Source organism: Trachemys scripta, chromosome 6 (assembly GCF_013100865.1).
Source record: "Trachemys scripta elegans isolate TJP31775 chromosome 6, CAS_Tse_1.0, whole genome shotgun sequence".
In the NCBI taxonomy this organism is placed as follows: domain Eukaryota; kingdom Metazoa; phylum Chordata; order Testudines; family Emydidae; genus Trachemys; species Trachemys scripta.
The window spans coordinates 39,459,493-39,473,302 of NC_048303.1; the positions used below are offsets into that span (position 1 = coordinate 39,459,493).

Here is a 13,810-nt window from a genome sequence, read left to right on the forward strand (position 1 = left end):
GGGGCGGAAAGAGGTGAGGTGAGGGTGGGAAGAGGTGGGGTGGGATTTGGGGGAAGGGGTGGAGTTTGGGGCAAGGGCTGGGGCTGATCAGGGGTTGAGCATCCCCGGGGAAAATTAGAAGCCGGCACCTGTGCTCCAAACCATAAGGGCCAATCATACAACCTTTACTCACGTGAGTAACGACTTCAGTGAAATGATTAGCATGAGTGAGGATTACAGAGGTGAGCAATGATTGCAGGATTAGGCCAGATGGGTCCATTTTATCAGCAGTTGCCAAGGAACAGAACTGGAATTTAAACCATAACAATCTTTCAAGGGAAGAACAGCATAGCAGTGCTAAGCACAAATATTTTGTAAACACAATCACTTCTGCCTCTTGTTGTTAAGAGCTGTTTAAATCACACTTTGTTACAAATAATATGAATGATGATTAAATATCTGAGCTCTGAAGAATAGGTGCAGATTGTGTTATGTTTGAAAGCAATTAACATGTAACAAAAAACAACTTGACTAATATGCTGTGTAGGAAAGGTCAGTTTCATTTTAACTAAGCTGACCAGCATCCTTTATGGTACTGGAACGGGACTAAAATAAATTCATGAACATCTTTCTTTCATACTAGATGAGATCAACTGGCCTGAGAAGGATGAAGCCCCACCTCCAGATGCCCAGGATCTGATTACTGTACTGCTCAGACAAAACCCTATGGAGAGACTGGGAACAGGTTAGGGGGACAGGATTTTAAATTTTGCTCATGTGCTAGAAATACCATCTATGTTGAACATGTCGAGGCTTTTGTTTGCTTTTTTTTTGTCTTGCCCAGGAAACATCTGTGCATGTGTACAACATGATGCCAACTCATTAGCGCAAGAGTGTGTTTTGCTGGTTCGGTTTCTCTTTTGCTGATTCAGAGCAGTAATACTGTAGAGGGACATATATGAGTGCAGTTGTCATCTTATGCAGTCATCTTATGCAGTTTCCTCTCCTCTTATCTTGTTTCAATAAATAAAAGATAAACTTCTCTTGAAGACAATCTGTCTAGTGCATGGAATTGGTAAGCTCGTGAAAATGCAGACTGTTAAATAACTTAATTGCAGAAATAGAGAGCAGTGAATCAACATACAAGAGCCACTTTGTGTGCCACAAATACCATGACCTGGCCAATGAGCCCCCACCGGCTTCAGAGCATATGATTGTTACTTGAACTAATTACTCAAAAATAACTGCCTGAGATTGCATCATGAACTGTCTTATTACTCTTATTCAGTGCTACTGCCTTAGTACGAAAAAGAATAAAATGAAAAGCATGAGAAGTTAAAGAAATAAATGGAGAGCAGTGGTGAATTCTCCATCACTGACAATTTTAAAATCAAGATGGGATATTTTTCTAAAAAGATCTGCTCTAGGAATTATTTTGGGGAAGTTTTATGGCTGTACAGGAGGTCAGACTAGATGACCACAATGATCCCATCTCCTCTTAGAATCTATGAAGATAAGCTGCTGCCTGCTGTGCTGTGGGCGTTCTCTCTCTAATCAGTGCCACTCCCAAGCCAATCTAGGTAAAGAGGCTTTAAAATCTGTGTGTGTTTGTTAGCTCATCTACATATGGACTTATTTTGGGAATTGTAAGTTTGGGGGAGGGGCAGGAGTCACAAAATTATTGCAGAGGTTGGGTCCATTGTCCAGAGTTTTAAAATGTTCAGTGATGCATTTTTACAGAGATAATTTTAAAATATGGACTGTCCTTTTTAATTGAATAGTAAGGACAATATTCTGACCGGCCCTAACACAGCCAGGTGGGGTGATCCATCCGCAGTGCCTTTGTGGCCACATTACAGTTCCCCAGACCTTGGGTGGTGATGTGGAGAGAGGTGAAGTGGGAGCAGGAAGAAAGGCTGCATGCCAATGGCCTCAAATAGGTGGGCAGGGAGTGAGCAGAACTTTGGTTCCAACTCTCCCCCCTACCCTTGCCCACCTCCAATGCACTTGTTAGCGTACAGTATGCAACATCCAGGAGAGAGCTATATCAAATTACTCTCTTCTCTCCTCCATATCACACGGAGCAAGGTGGTAATCACAGTTCCCTCCCAGGGCTTTTCCTGAGGTAGCACAGCTTTGTACACCCCATACATAGGGCATTGCTGTAGGCAAATGTCTGAAGAGCCAGAACTAGCTCAGCACTTGGTGGAAGGTTTTTTTAAATATATTAATTGTAGACCCTGTCACTTTATCGCCTGATCCTTCATAATACATGTAGTGTTCGTGCCAAAGCTGCCATTCTATGACTGAGCACTAGTAGAGACTCTCTCCCCTCCCCCAACACGCACGCACACCCCTACACACACACACTCTCGTGCGGTAATGGTCAGTGCCTCCAAATGTAACATCTGCTCAATTTATTTACTAGTTTATTTCTTCAACTGTTCTTGGTCTCTTAAGAGTTGAGAATCTGAGAAGGGGAATCCGGCAGGCACTTTGAAGCTCAGAGGGGTATTAAAAAAACTAAAGCAAAACTTCTAAAATGTCAAAAACAGCTCACAAAAACAGCGGCTGCAATGTGATGGGTCCCATAGGGGCACTGGAAAATACTGCTCTGCCACACATTTCAAATGACAGCCTTGTGTATATAATACATATTTAGCTGGCTGAATAATGCTCCATGAAAATATATAATTGCATATTTACTCAGGAGACTGGAGTGGCTTGGTCAGATTGTAAGGAAATGAATAGATTTTCTGAAACACTTCCATAAAAGAAGGAAAAATAACAGAAATATAAGAGGAACATTGTATTAATACTAAAATGTGGCACAAAATAATCACATAGCTTCAAGATCAGTGTTGGAGTTAAATCCTTGTATTCTTGCCATTGCAATTAAAAAAAAAAAAAAAAAAAACCAGCTTCCACTGTTGCATTTTCCTTTTTGGACTATCTGGACTAGTTTCTTGCCATTAGACCTGTTTTGTTTTTATTATTTTATTTATTTTAGATTTTTTTTAACTTTCCATGAAACAGTGTTTTGGGCTAAACTTCCTCTTTAGAAACCAGATCGAGAATCCAAATCACCACTCTTTTTCAAAATAGACAGACACCCTTCCTTAACTAACAAGCTGGAGTTGTGTTGTTTCTTCTGTCTCTCTTCCCCGTCCCTGACTCAAACAAGCATACACTGTGTACACTTCCTGCAGACCCCGTTTTTCACAGTTAGCTTGCTAGATCCTGTTTAGAGAGCCCTATCTCCTGCTAAAAACACTGGAAGGAGGGGAATCTTTTGAAGCCCCAGTATATTAGAAAAAAGACACGTTCAAGACAAACTTTTTAAAAACTGTTTCTCCTAATTTTTTTTTCTGCCAGTAAGAACAAGCCATAATTTGGTTAAAATGCCTGTTGAAGGCCATTCTTGAGCCTAGAAGCATGTGTAGGTAAATACTGTATGCTAGATTTGTTAGCTTTTGTAAACTTTCTTGGTATGATAGATGATTTTAGATGAGACAAAGGTAACCAACATAGTAAAATAATCTGTGTTGTCCAAATTCTACAGATATAACATTTCCCAGTATTAGTACCCCTCTTTTCAATTACTTTAAAAAGAATAGTGTCTGTTATTTTCTTAGGAAGGTGTTCTAGGTTGCAAGAATATTACACTTTGCCATAATGTTACTGTACAGCAATATGAGGATTTGTGTTGTATAGTATACAGCATAATACTGCGAATCGAATAAATGTGTCAGGATTTTACTTGGTTTTAACAGCATTGCATGCATTAATGCTGGTGAGCCTGTAAAATGATACTTTCATTATTCCCTAAGGTTTCACTATTTCACATTCATACTGCTCAAATTCTCAACGAAATCATAAACCAAAAAAGTTTACAGACTGTAATAAATGATGAACTGAAAAAAGAAAAGTTGCTCATTAATTCCTGGTTATTTTTCACTTGTGTGTTTTAGATTGCGTTTTTTAATTTGATGTGCTTATTTCAAAATTGCTAAAGTGATTGATTCTTTTGACTCTCTAACTGGTTGCAGCACTTCTGATAGTTACCCTTTGTTGTAAAGAAGGTTGTATAAGAGCTTTCTGTCACTTTTTCATTTACCGGTAGTTTTCAAAATCATTTTTATGTTATGGTGGTCAGTAGGTTACCATGAGAAAAGGCACAAACCCCCTATAATCCATGGAAGTTTTATGGCTGTTTTTGATCAGAAATAGATTAATTTATTTAAATATTTAAGCACTTTATAATAAGTGCAGATTAATCCATAGAAAGTTAAATTATAGAGATATTCCAATGAAACTGCATATTACCATCCCATAAATATCAAACAGAATTCTTAATGATGAACCTTATTAAAATAAATGGATACTAAAATCAAAACAATCCTCTACTTGTTCCAAAGTGCTGCTAAATACACTTTTGTATTGAAGAGATTTATATCTTGGCTAACAACACTGAGTCTCAGGTTTCAGCCTAATATGTATTTGATATATAGTAATTAAACTCCTAAAAAACAAGTTTTTGATGGAAATGCTCACAGAACAATAGCAATGCCAATACAGTAGCACAGATATCTCACTGAACAAAAAGATGCTGAAGAAGTATATTTATCCATGATTATGCAGCTAGTGGCTAGACTTCGACATGCCAGTCTGAAATGGTGATTGTACCTCTCCATGCTAATTAGTATTTTCTTTTACCAAGGAGTTAGCTCTGAATTAACTGAAGTATTTCTGTTTAGAAATCACCCACATGTTTTTCTCTGGCTCCCCCAGGTGGCGCATATGAAGTAAAGCAACACCAGTTCTTTCGTAGCTTAGACTGGAATAGTCTGCTGAGACAGAAAGCAGAATTCATTCCACAGCTGGAATCTGAGGATGACACAAGTTATTTTGACAGTATGTATTGTACAAAAACATGTTTGAATTTTTTGGGAATTTATGTAATAATTGTCTTTGATTTTTACTTTTCCTCAGCATGGGTTGAAAATACTGTTTGTTAGAACCAGTGGAAGCTGCAGCATCTGACTGCCAGTCTGACATTTCAGGAAAACTTATTTTTAAAAATAAAGTTACCCTTTTAATTAACATTAAGCCTAGGAGTCTGATGCTTCATGATAAGTTTCAATCATTTTTTCCCCTTGTTTGTAGCTCGTTCTGAGAAATATCACCATATGGAAACTGAAGAAGAGGATGACACAAATGATGAAGACTTTAATCTGGAAATAAGGCAGTTTTCCTCATGTTCACATAGATTTTCAAAAGTAAGTAAAGTATTTGTATATGTTTGTTTACATATAGACTCAGTGACTTTTGTGGGGTTTTAAAAGGGCCAGCAATGTGTGTATGTGGTACGTAATTCCCCTATTGACTAATCCTGTGGAATTTAATAGGGATGAAACCAGTAGGGTTCAAATCAAAATTTAATAAGACATCTGTGAAAATACTAAAACTCTAGAGAATGTAATAGAAAGTGGTATCCAATGATTGATGGGGAATGGTTAGAACATCTTGTTCCACAATTTTTGTTTTGTGAGTTATATAGATTTTTGTGGCACATTTTGGATGGCCTGAACAGGGGGCAAACTTGGGAATTCAAACAGGAGATTGCACTAGTCCAATGAAAGATAATTAGGACACGGACAAAAGTTAGCAGTTGAAAAGCAGACAGACTTTGGAGATTTTTTGTATGAAAAAAAGCAGGCGATAAATGGTTAGAGAATCGAATGTTTTATATAATGGGCTTTTTATCCTAAATGGTAGTCAGCATTGAGTTTCAAAAGCTTTCATTAATAGATATTTACTGGGCACCTTCTTCAGATACTGGTGTTTTTTCCCCAAAAATATTTAAAATCCAAAGCCAATGAAGGAAAGGAAAACTTGCATTTCTAATCCATTCATCCTGGTTTATATTTTCATAAATGTACACTCCATAATAGCACTCCCCTATACTACAGAGACCATGCTAGACTGGAGGAGTGGGGGGCGGTAGTCTCATTGCAGGTCTTGCTATCCTGGTATGTGAACTCTGTCTTGACTTAGCAGCATGAACCCGATTCAAAGAGGGAGGAATGATTCAGAGTTCTTAATCTCCTCTTTAGAGTGTTTTTTATCCTTTTTGTAAGGAGTGAACCTACAAGAGTAGCTTGATATCTTAAAACTTGCCAGTATGTCATTGTTTGTAGCTCTAGCTGTGGCTTAGAGGCTGTATGACACACAGCTGACAGTCTCTGTATTCAGTTTGTCAGCTGAACAACTGACTTTTTATGACCAGAATTTTTTTTTTCTAAATCTTTTATCCAAGTAATTTATTCTCATCTTCGCAGTCAATTCCAATTCATTTTTCTGCTTCCCACCCAAGATTGGTGGCCATTGAATCATTAGCTTGGGTGGTTGTTCTTTTTGATTGACTTTATAGTTAAGAAGTCATCTAAGAATGTGCATTGATCCTATGACCTAAAAGCCCAAGGGCATTTATGGATTTTGTTTGCAAACTTGGAGTTCACACAGTGAAGTGGTGAGAGAAAGCTGATGGATTCATAACTAAAAGATGTTATTCATGACCCTGTAGCTGAGGAACCAAGAAAATAAAATTGAAAAGCATTTCAAGAACACAAACTCCTAGAATTTAAACCTAAACCATCTCAGTCCTTTTAAACTCCAGGACACTGCATAAGCATTTAGTGCATCCAGAGCCCAGCATTAGATGTGTTTTCCTGAAAATCTCTTTGTATCAAATGTGTGTTAATGATACAGTTTTTTTCTGTAATAGGTTTTTAGTAGCATTGATCGAATAACTCGGAATCAAGGTGAAGAAAAGGAAGATACAGGAGACAAAACAAAAAATGTGACGTTGCCATCTGTGGAATCTTTAAGCTGGAGTTCAGAATATTCTGAACTGTAAGTAGAAACAACTGTCAAAGAGAGTTCAAATTCAGGTTAACAGCCATTAGTGATAGCTTTGTAGCCACTATGATTGGTCTTCACTTAAAAAGTATCATTAAATACAATTTGTGTAAATGCTGTTTTTAAATTCAGGCAACAGCTATCTACATCCAACTCCTCTGATACGGAAAGTACCAGGCTGCGGCACAGTTCAGGTTTGCTTCCAAAATTGGCCATATCATCTGAGGGGGATCAAGATGAAATCACCTGCACAGGAGGATCCCGGGAGGAGCAAGAAAAGGCTGCTTCTTTAAATGAGGAGGCTGCTCAAGATGAGCTTGAGGTCACCACTCCAGCAAGTACCATCAGCAGCTCAACACTATCAGGTAAGGATCTTAACTTATTATACTGCAGGGGACAGAGAAGGCTGGTAGATCCCCTCCCACCCATCTACCCCTTTAACTACTTTAACTTATCTCCCTCCTTCTATTTGTCACCAAAATCCTTGAGTGTACTGTATATCCTGCTGCCGAGACTTCTCCACCACTCCCTTAGCTCACTGCTTGAGTCTCTCCAATCTACATGCAATTCCTTCTACATGCAATTAAACTATCCACAACAAATTACTACTACTACTTAACTGCTGAAAATCAGTTTTTCCTCCATATATTTCTCTTTAGCTGCTTCAGCTCTGTTCTACTTAGGTTTTCTTACTTGGTATGAACTTTCGTTTACCAGCTCCTTTTCCTTGTAATGCAGGTTCAGGAGTTCTAGATCATAGAAGTTAAAATAAGGTTGTGTGTGTGTGGTTGGTGGCAATATACAGACCAGTACTAGGCATAATTCAAGCTGTTTGCTTGGGGTTTTGTGTGTGTGTGTATGTATGTATGTATGTAACTTAAAGGTATGCAAATGTCAGTTAAATTAGAGAATGTGTTTTTATTTGCTCTACAAAGTGCCAGCAGCAGGGATGTTCTTTGATCTGTGAAATTGCTGGGTTCTTATTGCTATCTGCTTAAATAAAATGGCTGAGCTTTTCTATGTGCCCATCCTGTAAGGTCACAGAACTCTCCTGCATCCATCACTGTACATTTCAACAGGTCTTTGGAGGTAGATCAGCTGGTGTAAGGTTTTTCTCCATTTTTATTATTTTAAGTGGTGTTCTCCTCCTTCCACAATCAGTAGTGTCTGAGATGGTATCATTTTATTATAAATAACAAAGTACATCATTGTGCTTCTGAGTCTTAAATGACCAGTGATCATACTCCCCATATTATGTTTGTGGTACTGGGCACAGAAATCACCCCCCCTCCCCAAACACCCAAAACTTAGAAAGGAAATCCTCCTTGGTACTTTAATGCTTTCACAAGGGGTGTTTTCTTTTATTGTTAGAAGAGCTGATAGGGCTGGATGCTGCAGTAAACGCACACTCACATCTCCCATTGACCTTAGTGGGAATTCTACATACAGAATAAGTGCACAGTTAAGTCCTAGAAAATGTGTGTCACCTGTCTGTGCTACCAACATGCTGCAGATTTTATTTACATTTTAATTACGTAAATGATGTAAAACCATGTCAGCTACTATTACTTCACCTTACCCTGTTAACCTTTGTAAAACCTGTAATTCTTTGCAGTTGTTTTTATTTTACCTCTAATATTGTGTGAACTTGTGGACTAAAATACATATTCCCACCTTGCGATTGTATTGTTTTCCTCCTCCTGACCCCCAGTTTCCCTCAATGTGTTTATCCCTTCTTCTTTGTACAGTTGGCAGTTTTTCAGAGCACTTAGATCAGATAAACGGAAGAAACGAGAGTGTGGACAGTACAGATAATTCCTCAAAGCCATCCAGTGAACCTGCTTCTCATATGGCTCGTCAGCGATTAGAAAGCACAGAGAAAAAGAAAATATCTGGAAAAGTCACAAAGTCCCTGTCTGCCAGTGCTCTGTCCCTCATGATTCCAGGAGGTAGAAATAAATCTATTAGTATGAAATTTTGTGACTTGTGCATAATCTACGTGGAACATGATCTAAATACAAGATTTCTTGAGTCCAAAATGGACTTGTCTTTGTTTCCCATGTTACAGCAGGCTGAGAGGCAGATGACCGGGTAGTTTACGCATCCAGTTAGCACTCAATGCTTTGAATCCAGTTGCACAGTAGTTGTATGTTGGACATGCTGTAACCCCTGTCACAAAAGGGGTTTAATAGTTCAAAGATGGTGCAGGTTGATCTGTTACTATTCAAAAGCATTAAACCAAGCTTTTCTTTTATTTTAAATTGGATATGGCTCTATGAAATAACACTGTAAGCAGAGTTTAGGCATAATGTACTTAAAATTTTTGTCAATGTATCTATAAATCAAAATCCTCCTGGTTTGGATGCAGTTTATACTGGCAAAAGGGTGGTTTTTCGAGGTTGTACAAGTTCACGCGCGAAATAATCTATGCCGGCAAAAGCACTTTTATCCCAGTGTAACTGCATCTACACTAGGACTATTGTCAGCATAGAACTGTTGTCAAAAATGTGCACCCCTAAACATCATTGCTATACCAGCAAACATAAATATGTGCCCTTAATTAAACTAGCAGGTCAAAAGTAATAGTGGTTTGCAGTGAAAATGTCAAGTTATCCTTTTAAGTAGGAACTAAAATTAATGGTTTTGATTACAGAATTCATTACAAAATTTAAATTGGAATTATCAGAAGAGTTACCCGAAATCCAGCTACATGAAAACTGTCTTTTTTGCTAATGGATAGTTCCATTATTTTGGGGCCTACAAGTCTGTGTGATATATTTACTAGAAAAGTTCATGGCATTCCTTCTGTGTCTGTTTGTTGGGAAATAGATTTGAGACTGCTTTTTCTTTAAATGGAAAAGTTGATCAAAGACTTTGTTTGGAAAATCAAAACAGTTTACACCTTGAGAATTAGAAGAGCAGGTGAGTAACAAAACAGTGCATGTGGTGAAGAAAAAAATCTGTTCCAAGAGTAGATTGTCATTTCAAGCTTCTGATGAGGAGTTAAAGACTTAATAAAATATAGAGTTTTTAAATATTTTGAAAATACCTTATCTTCCCAGTGTCATTTTAATGTTGACCATGAAAGTGAAGTTTTGTGTTCTTAACAATTCAGGCATCATTAAATAAATTGCTTTTTATGCTATAAATCTTTATCCAGTTTACTAAGGTTAAAACGGTCATTGTTTTGATCTGTGTGTGTTTGTGTAAAATCAGAATGTGCTCTAACAGGAAGTTCATCTGTTCCAGATGTGTTTGGTGTTTCTCCTTTGGGAAGTCCTATGTCCCCACATTCCCTTTCTTCAGATCTTTCATCCTCCAGAGATTCCTCCCCTAGCCGCGATTCCTCAATTGCTTCTGCAACCCTTCATCAACCTATATTAATTCACAGTTCAGGAAAAAAGTATGGCTTCACCATCCGAGCAATCAGGGTCTATGTGGGTGACAGTGATATCTACACCGTGCACCATATTGTTTGGGTAAGAATAAAATTTTCCTCAACATCTCTCAAAACATAAGTTTGAAGCTGATATATTTGCAGTTATGAGCCTTTTCAAACAGTATGAGATTATATCTCACAGATAGGGTGTCCACTTGTATGCAGTCATTATTTAAAGGGTGGCAATCTGGCAGATTATTTTCTTAGGGTGACATTTGTCCTTGTGCAAAGGGCCACCATTTAATTAGAATGTTTGAATATTCAAATGATTTTCAAACTATATATTTAGTGATAAATTTTGCAATTGGTGCTGTGTTGGTTAGTTTCATAAGCCACATGATATTGATTTTGTTCTCTGGCTGGATGAGTTCTATACTGAATCAACAGTGTGTGAATTGCTAAATGAATTGTGTTTATGACAATTCAGTATACAATTCAAAATTCATGCTGTGTTGGCAATTTATTTGTGTATGTTAGTTGCTTAAGATGTATTAGTTACATAAGTTAATTACATATGTAATTAATTTATATAACTAGTTGAATTAAGTGTCTGTCAAAGCACAAGTTGTATAGTTGATTATAATAGTCACAATTAGGATAATTTAAAGAAGAATATTTACTGTAGAAGTATGCAAATCATTTTGAAGAATGAATTAATCTGTGGATTTTATTACCTGTTCATGGGACATCTTATGAATAGGAAAAAAGATTAAACTGATTTAATAAATAATTATTCTTGGGTTATATATTCTCTTCTGGTCACTACTGAACTAGGCCAAAGGATTGGTTGCTCTTCATTCATTGCCATTCATTCATTGGCTTGGAAATGGATTTCTTTATTGTAAAAAAATTAATTAACTCAAAGATTTTTTAATGCAATTTTGCAGGCAGTTTTTAATTTGGATGACACTTGTAGTTTGAGGCTTTATTTTAAATTACTGCAATATTTAACTTTGAAAATAGCCACAGTACTGATGCAGCGGCATCCTCTTCACAAAGTTTCTATATCTGACCATTTGGAGTCAGTGCTTTGATGTTGCACTGTCCATACCAAAATCACTCACTTTTTTTTTCATCTCATGCCAGGAATAGTGGGCCTGATCCAAAGCCCATTGAAGTCAGTGGAAAGATTTCAGTGGGTTTTGCACCAACGTGAGCTGTAAAACTTGGACACAAATGAATACTTAAAGATGGAATGGACTGTCTGAATTCCTTTTTCTAATATCACAATAAGCCATAAGGCCATTTCAATGTAGTTTACTGTTTGAAAATCAAAAGTTTGTGTGACGATAATTGATTCATTAAAACGGATTACCATGAGCCTGCTTTGTTCAAAGAACTCTTCTCTTTTTCCCTAACCTTCAGAATGTCGAAGAAGGAAGCCCAGCTTATCAAGCAGGCCTAAAGGCTGGGGATCTGATCACTCATATCAATGGAGAGCCAGTTCATGGTCTTGTTCACACTGAAGTCATAGAGCTGTTGTTAAAGGTACAGTATTACTTTTTTAGACCAGCATTGTATCTTAGTTCATATTTTACACCCTACCTGCCTGGTTTACATATCCCTTTCCTTCAAAGTTTAGTTATTATCAGAACATTTATTTAGTGCTTGGACAGATCCTAAACTAATAGCTGGATAGATCTGGAAAGAAGCCACTGAATCCCATAAGCACAACCAAGCCTTTCATTTCTGTGCTATTGCTTGACACTGCTACTGGTGTAGCAGGTAGCTAGGAGTACATTCAGGATACTGGCATGTCCACATTAAGCATCCCATTCTCCTTCAAAAAGTGAAGATAATATTTAGTGGAGACATAGGAAAGCATAGTTCTTTTAATGTCCTTAATTACACTTTCTTTTGATTCATAGCAGGGGTTATTTTGTGCATTTCAGGCTATAGGTGATGACTTTGTTTAGAGTGTGCCCGTTTTAAAATGGAATCAGTAGAGAAAATTCCAAAAGAAAATAATTAAAAAAAAAATCTTCTCCTGTTCTTTAAGTCTCAAATTCCAGAGGTCTCAAAAGTAGCCAGGCAACTGAGCTTCTAAGGCCCTGACCCTGCAGATGAATCCATGTGGACAGACCCGTGTATCTGTACACAGCTCCATTGGGGTTCTGCAAGAGCAGACCAGGACCTGCCTTATTAGATCATTTTATATTTGTTTTTCCTTAGGGGCTTTACAGCATGGTTCATTTTTTTGGAGTTCAATATTCTCTTACACATTGTTTCACTGTCGCTCATTATATTGCAGTTCTTCTATAATATTTGCAGCACAGACTAAAAGTAGGTCAGCATTATTTTAGACAGCAGTACATTTGCTTCCTACATTATTAACAATTTCATGGTGTTGTATGAACAACTTCACCTGTCGAAATGAATAGTCAGTCATAAAAGTGGATTAGGAAGCAACACTTTCGTAACAGAATATAGAGATAATAAAAAAGGTTAAAAATATATATTTTGCTCAGAAATTAATTTTCTCCTCTCTGAAACCAGAGGAACTCTCAAATTAATAAATTATGTGAGAAGGATATGGTATAAAACACCCACTGGTTAAATAATTTTAGGCAGCCAGTTGCCTATAATCGGTTTCTCACTGTTCTTGTGTTCCTTGTCTAAAGAATTAATGTAAATTTGAGTTTTTATTAGCCAAAGTAGCATTTTTAAAGCTAATAAGAAATTACAGAAAGGAAAATAAAAATGATTAGCTGATGGTATTTATAATATTCATAAGAGTAAATTCAGCATTAGATGATGCAATTCATCCAAAAACCAGACCTGGAATTAATTGATTTGATTTATCATCACAGTCTTATTACAAAGGAAAACTTTATCCTGATGCTATTCTTGTAGAGTGGTTTTGTTATTAACGTAGAACTATAGGTATTTATTTATTTTTCAGTCAGGCTTATATGCGAATGGAACTATGGGACAGCCCATGGCATTTCAATTAAACAATTCTAAGAAGCTTTTAGCTTAAAATAAGTAAGTCATCACTTGTGTAAACAACAAACACGTATACATGTCTTTGCTACTTCTCATTTGGGGCTTGCATAGAAGTGGGTTCTCCAGCTCCACTTCACAGTTGCAATGACTGGTTTCTTGAGAGAGAGTGAGTGTTCACTGAAGTAGTTCATTCAAGATATGAAGACAGCTCTATTCTTGTAGTGGGAAAATGGGTGTGAGAGGGGTATCCAGGGCCGGCTCCAGCATTTCTGCCGCCCCAAGCAAAAAAAAAAAAAAGCCGCAATTGGGGGGCGGAGGGCGGGGGAAGCCACGATCGGTGGCGGCAGTTCGGCAGCAGGTCCTTCGCTCCTACAGGGAATGAGGGACCTGCCGCCCCCGAATTGCCGCAGGTGCTGCCCCTTTCCCTTGGCCGCTCCAAGCACCTGCTTGTTAAGCTGGTGCCTGGAGCCGGCCCTGGGGGAATCTACAAAATTTTAATTAAATTCTTTCACAATTTGCAATTTT

At 37.5% G+C, this 13,810-nt stretch overlaps 1 protein-coding gene across 5 annotated transcripts in view; it reads left to right on the forward strand.

The window, feature by feature from the left end:
• The window catches only part of MAST4 (microtubule associated serine/threonine kinase family member 4), a 262,752-nt gene that overhangs the window by 237,707 nt on the left and 11,235 nt on the right, over positions 1–13,810 (forward strand). For 4 of the 5 annotated variants that reach the window (XM_034773436.1, XM_034773432.1, XM_034773434.1 and 1 more), the window contains 8 exons: positions 623–724; positions 4,771–4,893; positions 5,146–5,258; positions 6,767–6,894; positions 7,033–7,265; positions 8,649–8,849; positions 10,150–10,379; positions 11,705–11,827. In XM_034773436.1, coding sequence (XP_034629327.1) covers positions 623–724; positions 4,771–4,893; positions 5,146–5,258; positions 6,767–6,894; positions 7,033–7,265; positions 8,649–8,849; positions 10,150–10,379; positions 11,705–11,827 — 1,253 coding nt within the window. The remainder of the gene's footprint in view (positions 1–622; positions 725–4,770; positions 4,894–5,145; positions 5,259–6,766; positions 6,895–7,032; positions 7,266–8,648; positions 8,850–10,149; positions 10,380–11,704; positions 11,828–13,810) is intronic. The other variant, XM_034773437.1, reaches the window with a different exon arrangement.